At 32.7% G+C, this 23,388-nt stretch overlaps 2 protein-coding genes across 6 annotated transcripts in view; both read right to left on the reverse strand.

Annotated features, from left to right (window-relative positions):
* LOC122523000 (TOX high mobility group box family member 3-like) overlaps nucleotides 1-23,388 on the reverse strand; it is a 380,641-nt gene that overhangs the window by 44,846 nt on the left and 312,407 nt on the right. The gene's annotated exons all lie outside the window — the stretch shown is intronic.
* The window catches only part of LOC122522993 (disintegrin and metalloproteinase domain-containing protein 11), a gene marked incomplete at its 3' end in the record, with an annotated part of 71,217 nt that continues 49,295 nt past the window's right edge, over nucleotides 1,467-23,388 (reverse strand). For 2 of the 3 annotated variants that reach the window (XM_043644481.1, XM_043644482.1), the window contains 17 exon segments: nucleotides 1,467-1,632; nucleotides 2,228-2,323; nucleotides 2,910-2,991; nucleotides 3,079-3,198; nucleotides 4,338-4,642; nucleotides 6,631-6,798; nucleotides 7,587-7,750; nucleotides 7,997-8,166; nucleotides 8,307-8,479; nucleotides 8,740-8,814; nucleotides 9,400-9,597; nucleotides 11,398-11,544; nucleotides 11,672-11,741; nucleotides 11,926-12,005; nucleotides 12,148-12,204; nucleotides 14,146-14,294; nucleotides 20,108-20,158. In XM_043644481.1, coding sequence (XP_043500416.1) covers nucleotides 1,467-1,632; nucleotides 2,228-2,323; nucleotides 2,910-2,991; nucleotides 3,079-3,198; nucleotides 4,338-4,642; nucleotides 6,631-6,798; nucleotides 7,587-7,750; nucleotides 7,997-8,166; nucleotides 8,307-8,479; nucleotides 8,740-8,814; nucleotides 9,400-9,597; nucleotides 11,398-11,544; nucleotides 11,672-11,741; nucleotides 11,926-12,005; nucleotides 12,148-12,204; nucleotides 14,146-14,294; nucleotides 20,108-20,158 — 2,271 coding nt within the window. 3 annotated transcript variants of the gene reach the window in all.

Consider the following 23,388-nt stretch of genomic DNA (forward strand, 5'->3'; position numbering starts at 1 on the left):
TTTCTTTTTTTATATTACTCACTACTACCACCCGAGTCAATATTTCTTATTCGTGCGAGAAAAAAAACAATAGGGGGGGGGTGGAACACATGTTAAGACGAACTTCAGACGACGAGGGGTCGTAAATCATCACTTGCTCGTTTATCCGCGAATTAAAACGATGTGTCTCTTTTTTTTTTCTTTTTTTTTTTTCTTCTATTTATTTTGTTGTTGTTGTTATTGGTTTTTGGTCTCTTTCGTTGGAGACGTATTATCAACCGTTGGAATATTTTCAACGTTAGTGTGAATTCGAGGTACGACAAATGTCCTGGTTTTATCGGAAACCGGATTCTTCTAAGCCGTGTAAAATACTTTTTTCAAATACTTGATCAGTCTTTCGGAAAAAGAAGAAGAAGAAGAAGAAGAAGAAGCTTCGTAAGATCCGACGCAGTAATCGGATATATTCGATTGAACGTAGTTTTATCATTTTGTTTAAAAAAAAACCACGTCGTACCATTGGTATAAGAGAAAAAGAATGAGATGATTTTTATTACAAAATTTACCATCCAGGAAAGATTTTTTTGTTCTTTTAATCATTCGAATATTATTATGCGACACGGTGTATTAAAAACATTTTCATTTTCATTCTTTATTCGAGTATGAATGATATATTTTTTTTCTATTCGTTACGTTTAAATTTGTTTTTGATAGAAAACGAATGATAAGAATTATTTTCATTCTGTTCAAGTTTTATCCAGGTTTGAATTTCATTTTGTGTCAATTGAATTATTATTAATAATTAAATAAAATTATAATTTAACGTTAAACGATGTTATTTTTCTTCAATTTTGAAAAGAAAATAATACGTTGCTTTAAACGGTGGTAAAACGTGGCCTATCGTACCTCGATTTCACTATTAAAAATAATATTATATTTATACGATAATAAGAATATGAAAAATGATATAAAAGATTTGAGATTTGAATTATGTTGCGGAAAAATATAGTAATGAATAATTTAATTGAATAATAATAATAATAATAATAATAATAATCATCATCATTTAAATATTACATTTTCATATTCTTAATATTTCAATAGTTTATTTAATAAATAAACCTTTCAACTGTGGGGGAGAGGAGGGGGGGGAGGAGGATCTCAAAGCATCGAGACATTCAACGATCAAACTTTATTTTATTTTAATTCGTTCAATTAAACTTGTCTCCCCCTTTTTATCGTACACGAAAAAAGTTCAAACGTTAAATACTTTTTTCCAGAGATTTAAATAATCAAATAAAAACAAAAATAAAGTTCTCGTCGAATGTGCATCGTGCCGATACGGCTTACGCAAAATAATTTTGGTTTTTTAGATTGACACAATGGAGAGTTAACAAGTTTTTAATTAGTTAGGTAATAATGGGAGGAGGGTGTTTTGGTGGTGTGATGGTTTAGGGTGGATGAAATTATTTATAAAAAATATCTCTTACCGTAGGGGGTCTCTTTCTTCCCCATATTAGGAGTTGAGCTACCTACATCCGATGGTTCGGTAGCTGGAATTGCTGCTGGTCCTAAAGTTGGAATGTCTTGCTGTATGGAACAGTCCGTTCCACTCCAGCCAGGGTTACAATAGCACTTATTGGTATTTGTGCATACCTACGAATCACAAAAAATAACAAAAACTTATATTTTCTACAGAATTCATTTATAAAAGTAACGAAGATAAACTTCGTTGAGATCGTATTTATCAATTATTGTCGTTTCAAAATGAAATAAATTAACATTATTTTTCATACTTTTACATATCGTTTGATCTAACGAACTTTAACTTAAATACGTGCACAATTAATTGAAAGTTTTAGCTTTTTGTTTCTTTTTTTTTTCTTTTTTTTGTAACTATTCGAAACACGAAAGGGTATTAAAAGTGTTTCAACTTTTTCTCGCGAATATATAACGCTATGAAACTATTTGATTTCATTTAATTATTCACATTTTTATATTTTTATATTACTTTATATTAATATTTCTTTATTAATGAAAAAAAATAAAAAAAATATAATTCAACTTCGAGCAATCATTAAAAAAGAAAATTACAATTTCTCTACAACGTGAGTCTTCTTATATTTTTATTTTGGTTTTAAATTCCATACCTCGAAGGGTTTAATTTAAACAACAGAAAGAAAAAAACGTTAGGAAAAAAAGGAAACTAAGTTAAATAAATTGTGTAATTAAATGAAAGAATATAACTTACGCCATTTCCTGAGCATTCGTTGTTATTGTGATTACTGGGACATTTGTCTTGACTTAAGTGAAGGAAAAGGCTCATACAGGTTTGATTTACACAGATCTATAATCATAAACGAAAACGATATCGTATAAATATTATTAATCTTTTCCTTTCAATTCAACAAGTATAATATTTGAATCGATTATGCATCAATCATCTGAATAGTAAACTTTAACGAAAGATACGTTCGATGATAGAAGAATTATTTTTCTTAAAGGTAAGCTTCAATAATAGACACACCCCTACTCCCATCCCTCGCACTACACTTTTTCTACTTTTATTGCAAGAAAAAAAATGTTTTTTAAATTGAAGACAAACACGGTTTTGTTAGCTCGAGCCCCGTTATCATCAGCTCGTTCATCGTCAAGTTCAAACATTTTGCATAAATCGATTTATGGTATCGTTCAATTAATCGAACCCTTCATTCCAACCCCCTTTTATCCCCCATCCAACCCCTAACTTCTGTTACTTCTCTCCCGGTTTTCCGAAACTTCTCAAGAGACAAAACGGTTTGCTTGGGAAGCTTTCGGAACGTTTCGTTAGGTAGATCGATTAGATTACTTCTTATACAGGGGGAGGGTAGGGGGAGGGGGATGGGGGGGTAGTGGTTTCCAATAATGTGATATAAGAAAATCCTATATCTCACCAGATTATCACCGCAAGACGTGCCGTCACGAACCAATCCCCAACTCGGCATGTCGGAACCTTCGACCTTCCCAGTGGTCACTCTGAGTTAAGAAGGACAAAAAATCTTATTAATCGAATCCACGATATCACGTGAATTTATCTCTTTTATAGGAAGATACACTACTTACTTGCACTGGTGTTCCTGACCCTTCATCGTTATCTTGGTAATGGTAAAAAGTTCATCCATTCCTTCGATAATCGGTTGTTTATACCCGTCTTGGCATTGAAGGGATCCGCAACGAATGTTCCTAGACAAATCAATTCAATTCTAACTCATTTAGAAAACTAAGCGAACGATTAAACGTGTATTGTTGTTGTTCTTGATATAAAGTGTTAGAAAAATATTTATAATGAAGAAAATAAAGAGAGAGATGAGAAGAAAGTGTGAAAAATGGAAATGCATCAACGAACAAATTTCTTCGTAGTGAAAAAATATGAAAACTACTAAAAACTAATATAACTTCAATAACCTCAAAAATAACTTCAAAAAAAATATATATATATATTATTATTATTATTATTATTATTATTATTATTATTATTATCATTATTAATTTTCATTGTTAATTTTTAATTTCCCTTGTTTATTTTTTAATTTATGTTATTATTATTATTATTATTAATTTTCTTTTTACATTGAATATAATTGATAAAGAAACCTGTTGATCGATGCTTGATGGTCGATAATATCCGCTAATGTAAGCCGATTATTTTTCATTTATTATTATATTTTTATTCGTTTATTTATTTACTTAATTTCATAAATATATAAAAAAATATAAAAATATAGATATCAGTCCACACTAAATATAAAAGAGATATATCGAATTAGTTCACGCGTCAACAGTCATGGCGCGGTGATAGAACTACTTCCCGTTCGATCATTTAAGTAAAGCATCGCTGAGTACGATTAGTACTTGGATGGGTGACCCGCTTGAGAAAAAAAGGGGAAGAAGAAAAGAAGACAACTTCACGCCGTAAACTTGAAATCGCTTTGCCGCGCGTCGTTAAATACCCACAAACTTCATGGTGTCGTTTTTACCATGTCGCTCGGAAAAAAATCACTCCCATCACATTTTCCCAAACGCGCCAAATGAAGTATAACTTCACAAAACAGAAGGGAAAGAAAAAAAAATAGGGTTTTATAAAGAATTCGTTGAAAAATCGAATGTGACCCGCAAACGATGGGGGAAACAACGGGGGGTTGACGTCATGCGAAAAAACCTGGGCCCGGGAACCGGGAACCTTCGAGAATCAGAGCCCCAACGTGCAGCAAATAGTTTGTTTTGTAGAAATCTTTTTATCGTGCCACGTCCTTGTTTCGATTTTCCAACGAAAACAACCAATAGCAGCATCAGCCAGCACCTATAGATAACCGGATACTCACTCCGATTCGCATTTGACGAAATGACCGGAAGCGTCGGTGCCGCAATGCCCGTTGATGGAACCCTTAGAGTTGAATTGTTCGAAGCATTGCTTGTCCGATGCGACACTGCTGTAACCCCAAACCTGCTTGCATTGGAGATTCAAAGCCGGACAGATGCCGTTGAAGCAGTGATCCGTATTATCCGAGCACGGGCTTCCGTTTTTCTTATAAACATCCGGTGGACATTGGCCTGTATTTCCGTCACAAATTTCCGGAAGATCGCACTCGTTCGTTGATTCCCGGCAAACGATTCCGCGCGCACGTAACTTCGTTAAGTTAATTGGTTGATAGCAAACAATGAAACAAGAGAAAAAATATATATATTTATATAAATAACCTGCATGAACGAACACAAGAAATAACATTGAACAAAAATCACGACCGTATCTTTCATATCGGAAAAAGGATTCTAATTTCAAAAATCTAACAATTATTAATTAACCACGAAGAGTATTAAAAAAATTGATCGAGTAAGAGGTCGAACGTACAAAAAAATAAAAAAAGAAGAGAAAGAAGAGAATATATGTGTGTACGTGTGTATGCGTGAGAGATAAAAAGAGATAGAGATACGACAATCGATTTCATTTTGAAGCATTTTGCTAGAATACTTTTTTTTTCTACTTTTTTCTACTTCTTTTTTTTTCTTTTTTTTTTCGTTCGAAGTAAGCTTCGAATCCAGGCCAGTGATTTAACGACAACGTTCGATAAATCCGTAATGATGATGGTCGATCACCATTCGACGATAAAGGTTGTCCTGCTGGTGGTGTTCACCGGGAACAGGGTCACTCGTAAGGTTTCGAGGAAGAGATCGGTAGATGATCATCTACATTGACGACGAGTTACCTTGCTAGAACGTAACACATAAGAGAGAGAGAGAGAGAGAGAGACCTACTGACCGAGTAAATGAAGGGTCACAGTGTACTATAGCAGTTGCCTCTTAACACGTATGTACGTTGGTGTTGTACGCTTGTCACACTACTATGTTCCATATTCTGCATCTACAATGTACTCTTAGTCCTTCCTATGGGTGTGTGTGTGTTGGTACGCGCTGTCAGGTTATAGTCAACTAGGAAGGTTCGGATGGAAGGGTAGGACGAAGGGTGGTGGGACGTTAAAAGCTGCTGATTCTCTCAACCTAGGGATGTCGATGACGTATATCTAGTAGTATATCTATATTACTATAACTGACCAAACTTTGCATGGTCTTGACATGTTACACGTAACACTGACGATAACACGGATTTATATATACTTTTTATAATTTGTTTTTTTCATTTGATTCGAGTCTTTTGAATATAATTTCAAAGAAAAAGTAAATTGCACACATTTATTACGTTCGTTTTAATTATTCTAATTGGTGTCCAAGTTTTCTTGGGGGAATTGTTGTTAATTAATAGAAGATTTTTGTTTGTTTTTTAAAACGATAATAATAAGAATGATTAATTCTTTGTTATATTACGTATCATTGCACGAAACAAATTATTAACATAAACGATTCTCTGAGGAATATCATACTGTACGTATGTTAAGTATATTAATCGGTATAAGTTTTAATGACTATGATAGTATTAGAAATAATGTTATCCTCGACACGTATCGAGTTGTGCAAACTTTTGAATCTGTTTTCAACGTGTTATTATATTATCTAATAAGAAAAATAGATAGAAAGGAGAACTCTTTCGATTAACATTAAATTGTATATTATAATTTTCGATCATTGCATTTACATAACATACGTTGAGTATACTAATCGATAAAAGTTTCCAATGACGATAATATCGTTAGAAATAATGCGATAGTTAACGCGTATTGATTGTAGTAGATTGCTAAAAGGTATATTGTTAAATGTTCATTTTCCCTGGTTATTTCCGGCTAAAGTTCATCGAATGTCTGAAGATCGATTAACAACCGAAGGTAATTTCCTTCAGGTTGGGAAAGCATCGTCGAAGGGAAGAATGACCTTTTCTAACGCACGATAGACAATCACTTTAATCGTTAGGAAGAGCTCGAATTTCGGCTTGAATTTCTGAGTTAATCTCTACTATCGTATACACATATACACAAACACACACAAGAACGGATAAGTGGTCTCTTGTAAGATGTATATGTGTACATGTTTGTATCGTATGTGTGTGTGTGTATGTGTGTGGAGCATTCCCGTGTTTCCGATTGGTGTAGTAAGAATGTTAGCTACGGCTTGATAAACCTAAATAGAAACATTATGGTAGTATTAGGATAGGTAATCGTTATATACCTTGCAGTTGTTACAACAAGGTCCGGAAGCACATTGGGCCTCACTTGTAAGTTTACAGGTGATCGGATCGCAGCAAGGATCGAGTTCATGACATTCCTCGTGCGATCCGCAATCGCATTGTTCCCCTTCGTCTATTACCCTGTTTCCGCATGTTCTCCTGATTTCTAACTGTGAATTCACGAAGAAAACGTTCGTGCAAAATGGAGAGTATTAATGAGACAGAAACGTTCAGAACTAGAATTAGGTATATATGTTAATCGTGAACGATAGAAATTTGAGAATGTTTAAGATTCACATGGGTTTCTTTTTTTGGTGTATGTTGTATGGTCGAAATATTAATGTATCTGGTATTTTTTAACATTTCATCATATGAATTTTGATTTATATATATGTAGGATTCGTGAAAAAATTGGGCCGTTGAAAACTGACTGGGCCGGGATTCGAACCCGGACTTCCACTTTCCGGAGGACTGCTCTTTAACCATTGAGCTATCCAAGTCCCACCGTCCAATCTTCTCACGAATGCCTATTTAAGTGTTTGGCACTCGCATTCCACATATATTTGGTATGTGTTAACAAATTACCACATGAATCTTGACATTTTATAATTTCGATCTTTCAAATATTACGCAATACATATTAATCTTATTAATAATTTGTTTCATTCATGCATATGCAAATACGTTGAATATTTGAAATATTGTTTGTAATTTTATAATTAGAAATTCATTATAATTTTGTATAATTTTATGTATATATAATGGCATATTGTATTTGATATGTGTTAACAAGCTACCATATGAATCTTGACGTTCTACAATTTCGACACGTATGTACATATTATATAGGTAGGTGGTAGATAGATAAAAAAAGAGACAATAAAAAAAAAAAAGAAGAAAAAAAAAAGTGTTAAGATCATCGAGAGATCGAAGTAGTGGGTCCACTTGACACGCTTACCTCGTTTGGTTTATTAAAAAGGCAAAGGCCGTGGCCGCTTCTTAAAGCTTTTGTGTAATCTGATTTACTACATTCGGAAAACTTGTAGGGCTGAACGTTTTGCAATCCGACGATGGATTGCGCCATGATACATCCGTGCCAATCGTGGCAGCTGCATTCGCTTCCTGCAATTGCCCGTTTTAACTCGAGATATCGATCTCTGACATTTCAATTCTTTAAATAATTTACAATGAAATTATACAAAGTAGGATTTGTTCATTGTTCTTTTGGCTTCGGTCTTCGATAAATCCGACTGGGTGGGAGGTGAGGGGATCAGGAGTGGGGGGAATGAAGTTGGCAGATTTTATTGCAGAGGAAAATAGAGAATTTTGTTAAAGAGAAAAAACAAAGTTGTTTAAATAAAAACTCACGTCCATCGTCGTGTGCCATTCCAATGTTATGACCAATCATGTGAGCCATCGTACCAGCTAAAAGATGGGGTTCGTATGTATTTAAATCAACGCTGATTCCTAATGATTTTTGAGTGCACACCGTTTGTGGTGCGGCCATCCCTGATTCTCCACCTCTGAAAGTCTCACCCCTGTTAAACAAACGTACGAACAAATACAAATTCGAGAAATATCGATAACTCTTTCTACTTCGATATTTAGCTTTGTAATATTTTTTTTACTTTTTTCTTTCTTTTTTTTTTCTATTTTAAAATTATCTTGTCACACTCACGTAAGCAATTGGGTGGTGTCCTGATCAACATTGTATACCCTCCGAAACATATAATCGCTAAACTGTACCATAGCTTCACCGATATCCATATCTTTAGTGATTTTCGCTTGGTTAGCACCTTGCCAGGTTTCGATGTATACGACGGAAACTCTAGTATTTAATGTACGGAAATACTGAAAGGTTTTGGACAAAAAAAAAAGAAGAAGAAGAAGAAGAAAATAAAAGATAAAAAGAAAGAAAAGAAAAAGAAAAGAAAAGTGAAGAGAAAAGGAAAGGGGGGAAAAAAACAGATGATGTATTTCGTTTTTTTTTTCTTGGCTGGATACATACGAGAATATTTAGTTAGATTGTTTTTTTTTTTTTAATCGAACGTAGTTTTATTTTTTTTTTTTTAATTATTAATTCGTCTTATTTTGTTTTTCATTTTGCTTACCAAATCCGCGATATTAGCAACTTGGATGGCATCGTGAACAACCTCGGCTCTGGTGCTACCGTTTCTTTTGTCAAACTAAATAATCAACAAATAATGCACATTTGATAAACGTCGTATAATAATCGATATAATATAATAATAATAATAATAAAACAACAAAAATTGGATTAACCGTTTGTAAGATATGAAATATTATCTCTCGATGATCCCTTTAATATCCTCTACAAATTTATATTGGAAATCGTAGATTACAAAAATTCGTTTGCAATATAAGTTTCTTTATGAAATATCTGATAATTATCGCTTGGGGGGTTGGTTTTTGGGAGGAATTTAGACGATAAAAACCAATTGAACAATATAAATTGATTTCTATTTTTGTTGTATAATATAAAGATCATCGAGAGTATATTAATATAATCAAGAATAGAAGGCCGAAAAATATCAAATTTCCAAGATTTTACGTTATTTTCATTTTACAAAATATTATTTATCATCATCATCATCATCATAATTATTATTACTACTATTATTATCCTTATTTTTTCCATACACGTATTATAGAAAGAATGAAAAGAAATGTTGTCTTGGAAAATTTCTATTGTATCTCAAGTTAAGGGGATGGTGAAAGGAAGTGCATTACCAGAAATAAAATGGATATACCATAGCCTTATCGATAATGACGGCAGTTTCGATGTATTTGGTTGTTTCACGGACGTCTCTCTTGTACCGATCGGAAGTGTTTTCCGATAGCCACAAAATATGCTTCTGCCTACGGTTACGCCACTCGCTGGTTCCCGAATTAGCGCACCCTTTGTCCGCCTTTGTTCGAGCTTCAAATATAACGTGAGGATGTTTCTGCTAAAAGAGAGGTGGCTACATATAGTTAGTATTCAAGACAAATCCTTCATACTAAATAACGTGTGTTCCAATAGGGTAAGAATAAGGCTAAGAAAATGGATGATCTTGAGTGTATCATAGAAGAAGAAGTTTGGTGTTCAAAACTGGTGTAGGATTCGTGAAAAAAATTTGGCCGTTGGACCGGGATTTGAACCCGGACTGCCACTTTCCGGACGACTGCTCTTTAACCATTCAGCTATCCAGGGCCCACCGTCCAATCTCTTCACGAATGCCTATTTAAGTATTTGGTTTGAAGACTCTCGCATCCCACACTGATGATGCTGGTGCTGATGATGTTGATGTTGATGGTACCCAGTTGGTAATGGTGGTTGCTGTTAGATGAATAAATGAACGAATGGATGATGGTATTGGATATAGAATAAATGTTGTAGTAATCCTGCTACCTGCAGGATAATTCTGGTACAGTTTGATGCTGGTTGCAATGGTGGTACTGGTGGTGGTATTGGTGATGGTGGTGGTAGTAAAGGGGGGGGGAAGAGAGAGAGAGACGATTATGGTTCGTACAAACGCGAGTTTCGACCGCAAGCTGCGTGACCATTCACGAGAGTACAACGATAAGCCGAGCACGTAATCGTATTACGTTTTCCGTCACTATCGGTTCCTTTTGATTCACTGAACGTAATATTACTGATAACAAGTGGTCTACTTAAAGAGTTGGTTTATGGACACGTAAAATCCCCCACTCTACCCTACCCATTGTGTCTCTTTTATTATTATTATTATTAATATTATTTCTTTGAAAAATTGAAAAATCAATAGACACTTTAAATTCGATCGATTGTCAGAGGGGGATCAAATCTGCGGATTAAAAAAAAATGAAATACGTTGTTTGTCATGGTTAAAGAAGGAAAGTAGAAAAAGAATAAGATAAATCTATTGGATAAAATCTCTCTCTCTAGTTTTGTTTTCCTTTTTTTTTTATTCCACGTGGAAAGTAAAGGTAAACTGATACATAGATAGATGGGACATAGATGGGACATAGATGGGACAAGGAATATGGGAAGGGTCGCAGAATGTTACTCGTTTGCTAAGTCGCCTTTAGGTTGATGTTCGGTTTAACCGAATCCTTTTCTATGCTTCGTTTTGTGCTAACGAAACTGGATCGTGGGTGTTTATGTCGGCTAAGCCCACTACTCTATCCGTATATAGTATGTGTGTATAGTAGGGTTGATATGTGTATTGGTTCTATAGAGGAAGAAGAGAATCGTGCAAACACTTCCGTCGAATGGGCAGAAGGATAGAAGAGAAAGTGAGAGAGTATATGTGTGTGTGTGTCTGTGTTTGGTTTGTGTGTTCACATGACACACTCATTTTTCTGTGAATACCTAATACTTTAGCTTGACTAAACATACACACGCTTATTTATACACACACACACACACATGCGAGTTGCGATAACATTTTTGATAATAATAAAAATGATTTTTGTGATTACAGTATGTTAATAAAATATAATTAACTCTTTGCACTCGAGACGATTTCGGCCAAATTAAGTAGACATTTTACAGGTACTTTAAAAACATTTATAAACAAATAAGTGTATAGAAGTAATAAAATATCATCAGTTTATTCATTTATATGTCAAAAAAAACAAACTTTGATGAATACTACAATCTGTAATTAGTTTTGGTTGAGTTGATACTTGAAATAGGTCGCCGGGCGCCATATCGGCGCCGCTCGAGTGCAAAGGGTTAAGGGAAAAAAAATTGGAAAATTTTGATATAAAGCAATGAAACTGACCGACAAATCGCCGCCGTAGAATGGATGAATGACAAAAGTCTCGTTGCCTAAATGTATGACACCACTGACACCGTTACACGTGTGAAAAGCGGCGCTAGCTCCTGGATAATCTCTCACGGTGCCGTGATAATAACAATGTTCTATTTCCTGTTACACAAAATTGAAAATTATTATTCTCTAGACATTATTTTATCTATCATAATTTTTTTTTTTATTCAATTGGTGGTATAATTTAATTATCATCATAGATAGTGAGGATTAATTATTATTTTACCTGTTTAGAACTACTTTCCGCACCGTCTTGTAAATAATCTTTTTGTATAAGATTCGGAGCTAAAAGTTGCCTGCAACAATTATGACGTTTTTTTTTTTGGTGTTTAGTTTTAATATTCTTTTTTTCTTTTTGTTTTTTTTTTTTTTTTTAATTCATCGAATATAAACGCGTTCTTCTCTAATCTCTAATCTCGTGATTTATTTAATTAATTTTTAAAATAATTTTATTGTTGTTGTTTAAAATTCTCAACTTACGTATTTAATTCTAAATCTAGGCGAAATTTATGATTAAAGGCCTTGATCAGAAGAGACGTCCGATGAAAGTGTCTTCCTATCTGAAGTTTCAAAAGTAATGTATAAGATTAACAAACATACATGGCAAACAGTTTAAACGATTCACCAAAACGGTTATAGCTTGCTTAAGATAAGTTTAAGTAATTTACGAGAATAATTAATTCACAACACCGACAAACTTACTCTTAATCTGCCTCTAGAGTTTTGATATCCTCCCTCCCCGTATCCTCTTTGAGGAAACTGAAATAACGAAAAGGGTACAAGATATATATATATATAAGGGAAGTTGGTAATTCGTACTTTTTCTTTCGTATTTTTTCCCTAAAGCTAAGCTAAGATAAGATAAGATAAGATAAGATGATACGGGATTAAAAAAGCTTTTGCTCACTTTTATTATTTTCTTCTTTTTTTTAACGGGTCGTAACAAAAATATATGCACACATGTAAAGAAAAAAACTGGTGTGTGTACTTATGTACGCACGTAAGAAGTTATACTTCTTTGCCGTACCAAAACGAATATAACCTCAATAACCTCAAAAATAACTTCAAAGAAAAAAAATAACTTAAAAAAGAACATAATTATTATTATTATATATATAAGAAAGAATAAAAAAAAACTGGTGTGTGTACTTATGTACGCACGTAAGAAGTTATACTTCTTTGCCGTACCAAAACGAACATAACCTCAATAACCTCAAAAATAACTTCAAAAAAAAACTTCAAAGAAAAAAAGTAACTTAAAAAAGAAATAATTATTATTATATATATATAAGAAAGAATAAAAAAAACTGGTGTGTGTACTTATGTACGCACGTAAGAAGTTATACTTCTTTGCCGTACCAAAACGAACATAACCTCAATAACTTCAAAAATAACTTCAAAAAAAAACTTCAAAGAAAAAAAATAACTTAAAAAAGAAAAATAATTATTATTATATATATAAGAAAGAATAAAAAAAAGAAAAAGAAAATATCAAAATATAGATATCAGTCCATACTAAATATAAGAGAGATATATCGAATTAGTTCACGCGTCAACAGCTATGGCGCGGTTACAGCATTAGTTCTCGCTTCGATCATTTAAGGGGTTATACGCAGTTGCGAGGCTCGAAAAAGACGTATTTTCATGAATTTTTTATAGAAACAGTTTTTATTTCTCAAACAAAAGTGATGGTAATTCAAATAGAGCCAACTTTTGAGAATACAATAGCGCGTCGATTATGTAAAAATATTAATCTGCACCGCTCCTGTAGATGATTTCCTGAACGTCCTCTAAAAAAAGACGTTTGGCGGTGATCTTCATTTTGGCGGTTTGGATTATTGAAGTTAAAAAATATGGTGGATTCTTTTAAAGGATAGATTAATGCAGGTATTAAAACCAAGGAATAATAAAAATTTTGATTTTTGACAAAATGGTGTCTATTTGAAAAAAAGTTGTTGTTTTTGACTAAAATTTTCGCTCTAAATTGTTACAAAAAAATAGTAATAAATTTTTTAAAAATTATTCCTTATACTTAATACCTGAGGAATATATCTAAGAAGATTGTGTAAAAATTCGAAACCGATCGGTTAAGCCGTTTTTGAAAAATCGAGATCACCGACTTTGAAAATACCGTTTTGAGAAAAACACGTTTAAAGTTTCAAAGAGACGTTTACACATAGTTAAAAATTTTTGTTTGCAGCTTACATGAAGTGAAGAATATTTATCGGATCGATTTGAAATTTTCAGAGAATATACTTAAATATATGTACATTCCGAAAATGAAAAAAAAAAATCGATTTTTTAAAAATTCTACCTGCGTATAACCCCTTAAGTAAAGCAGCGCTGAGTACGATTAGTACTTGGATGGGTGACCCGCTTGAGAAAAAAAAGGAGAAGAAGAAGAGAAGACAACTTCATGCCGTATACTTGAAATCGCTTTGCCGCGCGTCGTAAATACTGACAAACTTCATGGTGTCGTTTTTCCAAACGCGTCAAAAGAAGTATAACTTCAAAAAAAAAAAAAGAAAAAGGAATGAAATATAAGGAGATTTTAATTGGTTTTTTATCTTGTCCAGAAAATAAAATGACGAAAATAGGTGTCGTAGGAAGATTGGACGGGTTAAAAAATCTTATTGAACGTTATTTTGTGATCTTGTTTATAAGGAATTAGTTATATTGTTATAAGGGGAATAATTTTACCTTAGTCACGCCGACTTCTCTCGTGGATATCCCCATTTTCTCGTGATGCCGTAACTGTACTGGATAGATGATCTGATAGTAATTGGCGCCGATATTTCGTACTAGCTCTTGGTTTTGTCGATACTCTCGTAGTAATCGTTCGACCTCACCTGAAATCAATTTTCTCCGTTCAATTGTAAGTTCTCCAATTTGCTTCGAGTACCACCCCGGCCCCCCCCACCCACATCTACCACTCCGATCTCATCTTTAGCTTTAATGGGATTTTAGTTAAAGAGATGGAAACGGTGAGAAGAGTAATTCGTTAGACCAAAGTTCGGTAATCGAATGATGTTATCTTATAATTAAAGATAATAATATTGTTTTCATTTATAATATAATTAAGTAATAAATCTTGTATAAATTTGTAATCATTATACCTTATATGATTTTAATAAATATATTAGATATTTTGATTTGTTATAATGAAAACAGGAATACATGGTAGACCAATGAGATACTTCGAGTATCCATTATCTGATCTTTGACTTTAATGAGCTTTGAAAGGAAGTAATGGGGTACAGGGTGAAGATTGTAATTCGTGAGAGCAAAGTTCGGTAATGGGAAGGGTGTTATCTTTAAGATAATATCATTCAAAATAAAACATTTATCTGACAGTCATAATTACCACTCTACTCTCGGTATATTAATCATTTTATAATATTTTATATATATATAAATAATAATAAATAATAATAAATAATATAAAATAATAATAAATATATATATATATATTTTTGTTGATAATATTTTTGTTATCCTAAATAGAAATTTGAATTGATCGATAATTACAAAAATATTTATCTAACAATTCTTAATTACCATCCAGTACTTTTAATGGCAAATTAATTTCTTTTATACATATATATTTGTGTTCGAGGGTACTTTATATATATATTTTTTTTTCTTTTACTATGGAAAGGGTGGAAATTACCACCCCACTCTTGGTATATTAATCATTTTATAATATTATATATATATATTTTTGTTGATAATATTTTTGTTATCCTAAATAGAAATTTGAATTGATCGATAATTACAAAAATATTTATCTAACCATTCTTAATTACCATCCAGTACTTTTAATGGCAAATGAATTTCTTCTATACATATATATTTGTGTTCGAGGGTACTTTATATATATATATTTTTTCTTTTACTGTGAAAAGGGGTGAAAATGCTGGGTAAGTTGGGTTATACAAGGTAGGCCAATGAGAAACCGCTCGTCGGTGTATCATCTTCGATTAATCGTAGCTTTACGATATTCTCTAATTAAGACGATGGGCATTGTATTAAGTTTGCCACGACCGTGGTAAACTGTTGCTGTGAGAGGACGAATGAGTTCGGATTATCAGTCAAGGGTGCACTTAAAATATGTAGTGTCTAGTTTACCCTCTTATCGTCTTTCCGGGCTTACTCGATGTATCCCAACCCATTCAAAATGAAGTACAGGGATAATGTGCTTGTTATATGTGTCTGTACGAAACAGAGAAAGAGAGAGAGAGAGAGAGATATCGTTATTCGCACACGCGTGAACATTTCTGTGTGTGTAAGTACGAATGTATTTATATTTGTGTGTGTAAGTACGAATGTATTTATATTTGTGTGTGAGTACGAATGTATTTGTACTTGTGTATGTATGTGTGTGTGTAAGAGAGAGAAAGATATACATTTCGCAACTTATCGAAATATAAAACGTGTTTTTTCTCTACGTTGACGTTGGTCAAATTAATTAATACTATGCTTTAATGGTTTACCCTTTGACAAATATTTCAATTAATTCTTATTGGCCCTTGTGTTACCTTGTGTTCGTTTTCCTTTTGCTACCACTCATTCACTCACTCACTCACTCACTCACTCACTCACTACGACTAGTTTTTATAATAATTTCTTTCTTCGTTTAAAAGAACCATTTAACTTGTTGAACAAAAGGATACATTTTTTTCTCTTTCTCTCGGTTGATTTCTTTCTTCAAATTAAATTATCCCTTGCAGTTACGTTTTTCTATCGTATGATAATCATTTTCTTACTGCGAATGCGAATCCCGAACAGATTCGAAAGAGAGAGAGAAGGAAAGTTAATTATCATGCTTAATTATTTCAGATTATACGTTTCAGGAGATTCGAGGAATTTTATCATAAAAAGTTTTAATAAAGTATTAATACTCCTCCTTCCTTCCTTCCTTCCTTCCTTCCAGTTCTCGTTTTATTGAGATTTCATACATAGTTCGTAAAGCAAATTCAAGTACACTCGGATTATTAATTTTGCATTTTACTTTTCTATTGGCTAGAAACAAAAAAAAAAGAAAAAAAAAACAAGAACACGAAAAAGGAATCCAAATTGTCGAAGTTAGAAAAAGATTCGAATAAATCCAAAATGTATTCGTACGAACCTAACAAGTTGTAGTTTTATTTGATCGATCATTTCAACGCAGATTATTCGATAAATATCGAACGTTTTCGATACTAACGGGGAATTATTTATCGATTTAAACAATGAAAAATCGACGAATCGTATATGCGTATCATAACAGGGGGGGGGGGTAAATTTTAAACGATAAATCAAAATGTTTAGAAATAAATGTTGATCAAACAGTATTATATTATAATTGAATAAGGTAAAAGCCCCCTCGGTTGGCCAGTTAAGCCGTTTTCTTTTTTAGAAAAATTATATTCATTCAATAAAATAACTTACATCTAAACTAATGGTTTAACCTGTAAGCTTGAGCTTTCAGCTTTGAATAAAAATAAAGAAAAGACAAATTATTCATAAATATTTTAATAATAAATTAAAAAAAACATAGATTTGCAATGTCCCTATTTTTAGCCAACTTTCTCCCTCTTTTGGCCACGCATGTCCCCTCATTTGGCCATGTTTCCTATTTAAAATATATAATTAATTAATAACTAATTTATTAAATAAATCAAAATTGAATAATTCAAAACTCGTGTACAAAGAAATTAATTACTCATTAGTATTAAAAAAACTAGTTGAATACTTTATGTACAAATATATAACCTCAAAGCGAATAGCCATAAGTTGGCTAATGATAAAAACAGAGGCAATAATACTGTCTCCATGCTTGGCCACCATATTTTAATGGAGAATAATTAAAAATCACTTAATTTTCAATTTCTATAATAATTTTAAGCTATGTTAATTGCAGAAAAAAAAAATATTTTGGTTGCTATTGTCAAAAATGAAATATATAGGTTAATAAAAATCACAGTATCCTTACCTTACTTAACAAGAAACCATCCAAAAACAGAAGTCTTGCACAACTTTATTTTTTTTCGTTTTTAAATATATTTTTAAAATAATCCGAATTACTTTCAATGATATTTTAAAATTAGAATTTTTTTTTTAAAAACTGTCACCATGTGCACATCAGCATATAATTTATAATCACTGTTGTGGCATAAAGTGGCCAATAGAGGGGGCCTGGCCAACCGAGGGGGCTTTTACCTTAGTTCGTTAATTTTAATAGAAATTTCACTTGGCAAATTTTATTTTACTTTAGCTCCTTGGAAGTGTATGCATGGGAGGGGTTGACGGTGGGGTAGGGGTAGGGGTGGGGTAAGACAAGTCAAACGAACTGGTGTTACGATATTACTAACAGATTAATTTATCCCCCTTTCACTCTTCCCTTCCCTTCCTTTCTCACCAACCCACACAAACACATGGAGAACTATTTATCGATTTAAACAATGAAAAATCGACGAATCGTATACGCGTATCATAACAGGGGAGGGGGAAATAGTAGTAGGAGTGGGGGGTATATTTTAAACGATAAATCAAAATGTTTAGAAATAAATGTTGATCAAACAGTATAGAATAGTTCGTTAATTTTAATAGAAATTTCACTTGGCAAATTTTATTTTACTTTAGCTCCTTGGAAGTGTATGCATGGGAGGGGTGATGGTGGGGTAGGGGTGGGGTAAGACAAGTCAAACGAACTGGTGTTACGATATTACTAACAGATTAATTTATCCCCCTTTCCCCATTCCCTTCCCTTCCCTTCCTCCTTTCTCACCAACCCACGCAAACACACACACACACATACACAAACACACACAGATTCTTAATTGTCCGCCTCAATATTCCTCTAACAGCCCACGGTAGTTGTTATTGTTAGTTCTACTAAGGCGTTACGAGTATTCAGACCCAAATTGCAATTAATTCAGGAAACATGGCAGGTTATTACATTTTGCATCACATGCATTACACGTAACACGTTTAAGATGGAGTACCGAATACAGAGAGAAAGAAAATGAGAAAGAGAGAGAGAGAGAGAGAGAGAGAGAATGAAAAAGGCTTTCTTTCTCTTTTATAACGTAACACCCAATTACTCTGTTTTCTATTTCGCTTAGAATTCTTACCGGGCGTATAATTTAATCGGTACGCGTTCTGTAAAAGCTATTATTAATTATACGCGTCCGTGTCAACAATTATATTATTATTATTATTATTATTATTATTATTATTATTCTAAGATTTTACAAACAACAATTTATCGTACTCCTTTTGCAAGCTTCTGTTTTTTTTTTAAAAACAACGCGCAATTAGATTTCCGTGGCCGGTGAATTACGCGTTTTTTTTTATTATTATTATTTTATTTTCACATATTTTTTAACAGGTAAAAGTTGAGAGAGAAAGAGAGAGAGGGGTGGGGAAAAAATAATAAGAAAAGATCGTAGGGTTATATAAAATGACCGATAGTAGAATTCTGTAATCTGACAAGTTTTTTTTTCCCTGAAAGAAATTTTTTGCTCAGTGTAATTAGATTTCTGTGTGCCAGAGATTTATGCATACTGTAACAACATTTTCTTTCCTATATTTTTGTCTTCGGGTAAGAGTAAAAAGAAAAAGAAAAGAGGAATAATGATCGTAGGAAAATCAAAGGGCCAATAAGAGAAAAAAGAAAATTTGAATTATTCATAGTCAGTTTTCCCGAACTATAATTTTATATATATTTTATATAGACGTATTGTGTGTTGATCTCGTTTGGTCTAAAATTGAATCCAATTTAAGTTTCGAATTTCCGTCCAATCATGAAGAAGTGTTGATTTAACAATAAGCTGTAACCAAGCTTGAACGCGCGTAGTAGATGTTTCAACATCGTATCAAATTTCAACACCTAGAATGTCGCAATGCGGTCCTTTTCACCTTATTCTTATAACATACGTGTATTTATTTCAACATTTTCACGTCAAATGAAAGTAAACGTATGGTTATAGTATAATATATGCATTATAGTTACACTTCGATACGTTTTCCTAACTTATAGCAAATATGAGATTAATTAAGTACACAGTTTGAGAAATGTGGATGAAAGGGAAAGGGAATGGGAAAGGGGGGGGAAAGGTTTTCAATTACACATACGTTTTTCTTTCTTTTTTTTAACGACCAATCCTACAGGTCGTCGTTTAGTTTTACATCAGGTTGATCGATTAAAATAATAAAAGGGAAATAAAAAATATATTAAATGTATCAAATACAAAAGTGTTCAAAATATATTCGGTATATATATATTAAAAAAAATATATATAAATATTAAAAAACATATATATATATATATATATAAAATATATTAAATACAACAGTGAAGGATTAAAAAAAGATTATCGAAATATCTGTAACCAGATAAAGCACGACATTTATAATGAATAATATGCAAATAAATTTGTAAATTACGAGGGAAGAGATAAATCTTTTTTTTTTCTTTTTCTATTTTTTTACGATGAAAAATGATTTTCCGACATATCAACTTTTACATATACCAACGTTGATTCTATAATCAAAATTTACAATTAAATATATAATAATAATTAATGAAGAAAATACGCTTAGTACAGTAACTAAAAAGATCAACGTGATAAAACATTACAAAATTAGAAATAAAATTGAGATATATTTGTTAACTTACCGGGTTGAGTTTCTTCGTTCCAATAGGAATCATCTAACGTGTAATCGGTGTCTGAAAAAAGAAAGAAACAAAATATAAGAATGAATAAACATGCATCATTTTGATTTATTTATTTATTTATTTAATAATATTTTATTGATCCTAGAGCCTAAGTTCCCTAAACTAGCCATTAATTACAGTGTAGTACAATATAATATATAAGTGAAACAAAACGGAAATGAAAATTATGTAATTATTATTAAACTTATCATTATAATAATAGTAACGCATAGAAAGTAGATAAAAGTCAAAAGAAAATAGTAGATAAAAGTATAATGGTTCTATAATAGTAGTATAGTAGTAAGTAGTATAGTAGTATATAATAGTAGTATTGGCTCAAAGCAACAAATATATGGTTAAAAAGAAAACCAAAAAATTTTTGTTCTAATAAATAAATCTTCTAAATAAATTTTCTAATAATAAATCTAATAAATGTGTTTATAAACAGATATGCGTCAAAGTAGTCGTTGTTTTCTATTTTTAGGGTAAGGGTGGGGGTTGTATCGACAGTTTTACGGATCAAAGATAATTTAGAAATGAGAGAGTGGTTTGAAGAAAAATACGATTGGTTGGTTGGTTGGTTGGTCGTATTTCTCGTCAGAAAAATCAGCTGACAGGATCTAACGTTAGGTGGTGCAATCAGCCCGATCTAAATCGTGACGAGAGTTTCGATCTAAACGACGCACGGGGGGGTGTGCTTGTTTCCCTTCTTCTTTTCTTTTTTCTTTTTTTTTTTTTTCTATTCTCCCTCGCCCCTCCTCTTCTTTTTCTTTTCCCCAAGGACCCTTTACGACGCACCCATTTTACGCACCCTCGCGCGTCTCGACGCTTACACCCCCCAATCAGCCGACACAGTCGCACGGTTCGCCAACTTTTCCCTTTTTTGTTATCACAAAACATCTGACTACGACGATGTCTCTTATTCCTTCAAAAAAAATAAACAAAGTAAACCCTTCTGTTGAGTTCTTACACAAAACAAACGATTAATAAGATAAATTCTTACGAATATAAACGTAATTATTATTATTATTATTATTATTATTATTAAATTTAATTTTCCAACGACATTCGCATTGTTCTCGTCGTTCTACCAAACTACAAACACGGGATTTAAACTCTTCATATTCTATTTTAATTCAACAAAACGTGGTAACAAACTTTCGAATAATTAAAAAAACAAAAAACAAAAAAAAAACATACAAAAACAAGAGAAAAGAAGAAAAGAGGCGGAACATTATTATCTGACATACGTTCGTTAGTTTTTTCCCACGGCAACAAAAAAAGAAAAAAGAAAAAGAAGAAAAAAAAGCAAGGAAAAGTTTGATTTCCGATCTGTTGCGTCGTAAAGTTGGATTATTTGACGAACAGGACGCGTAACGGGTGTAACAATGAGAGCTAACTATCTCTCTCTCTCTGACGGGGGATGGAAGGGGAAGGGGAAAGGGGGGAGGGGGAGGGGAATTATCCGACAACGAGAGTTTGGTGCTGAACCCAGCAGCTGCGGGCCGATATGTATGCACATTTACATCCCTTATCAAGGGATGCAGGTTTGGCCCTTTCGTGCGAATAACACGCGTGTATGAATTCACTTGAAAGTGTTATAGAGAGAGAGAGAGAGAGAGAGAGAGAGATAGGGGAAGGTGGGTGGGGGTACGGAGACCAGAACGTGAAAACTTTTTCTTGAACTTTCATTATACTCGACAAACTTTTTCATTTCCATACCGTTCGTTGGTGGTGTTCGGTTAGGTTGGTGGTAGTGGTGGTTGTGGTGGTGGTGTTAGTGAATTTTCAAAATTCATAAAATGCACTGCACGTCGTGAAAATAAAAAGGGATGCAGTTTTTACTGGCCTACTTCTTAAACCCCCCGGTACGAAACATACGAAAAATAAAAGGAGACTGATGAGAGGACACATTTTTAATGGATGAATGATAGTCAACGATTGTATAAGCTAAATATTTTTTTTTTTTTTTAAACGAATATCTAAATAAAAAGAAGAAGAAGAAGTAAAAAGGGGTGGGGGTAAAATAATCTTACGAATTATACAAAACGGGATATATTTTCTCCTTTTCAACTTTCCAACTTTCCCCCCGATCGGGAATTGGATTGATTTTTTTTTCATTTCTTTTTTCTTTTTTTTCTTTCTCCATAGGGGAAAAGAATTCCAAGCGGACCAACGATTCGGACTAAATTTTAATATCGTTAATACGTCGTGAATAATAAATAGTTTGATGATGAGGTAACACGAAGGAAATGTAGGCTGTGCGTTTAACGGCAATTGCGGTAATAAAATTTTCCTTCTCCCCCTATCCCTACCCTCTCCCCCTCACTGCCCCTCAACTCCTGTCCCTTAAATTTGACGTTACAGTGTTCTGGTATACGCGCCATTATTGAAATATTCGATAATGGATGACGTATTTACGATCCCTTGCGAAAATTCATTCGAAACCGATCGATCCACACACACACACACACACACACACACATACACAAATATACGCACACGTTCGTTCAAATATTATCCGCTTGCAACGTTTGATATTTACAAATAGAAAAAAAAAAAGAAAAAAAGAAGGGAAAAAAAGCAACAGCCAATAGCGTGTGCATGGTGTGTGTGTTTTCCATTTTGGTGAATATTTTTCTTTCTTTATCGTGTCGGTATCAAACTTAAACCATGAAAACAAGACTTAAATCATTATCCGGAATGGGAAAAATCCTACGTAAGCTCTCGAACTCGTACTAACTTAATATCCTTTTTCTACTCTCCCCCTGTCCGCCCCTTCTAACTTCCCTCCCCCGCATATTACTTTTCATTTCACGGGCTTTACGTTGAACGGCTTTTATAAACGGAAAATCTATTCTAACCGTAAGATAACTTTTTCCTCCTCATACACACATATATATATATATATATATATACATGTACACGTACAAATACATGTACGTGTACACGTACAAGTGGATATGTGTATATTTTGCTTATTCGTAAGAAAATTTGGAATATTTTTCGTAGAATTTGAAAGTCGACAAATTTTTGTTCGATCGAACTTTTTCCCCTCCCCCTTCCACCTTCCCCACCGTATACGAATTTTCTTGATAGAAAAAGAAAACTAAATAAGTGTTATTATTATATATATCAATGTTATATTATATAATTTATTATATATATTATATATTATATTATATATTATATAATAATATATAATATATAATAATAAATAAAAAATACAAGAAGATTTTTCG

Source organism: Polistes fuscatus, unplaced genomic scaffold (genome assembly GCF_010416935.1).
Source record: "Polistes fuscatus isolate 324 unplaced genomic scaffold, CU_Pfus_HIC Scaffold6, whole genome shotgun sequence".
In the NCBI taxonomy this organism is placed as follows: domain Eukaryota; kingdom Metazoa; phylum Arthropoda; class Insecta; order Hymenoptera; family Vespidae; genus Polistes; species Polistes fuscatus.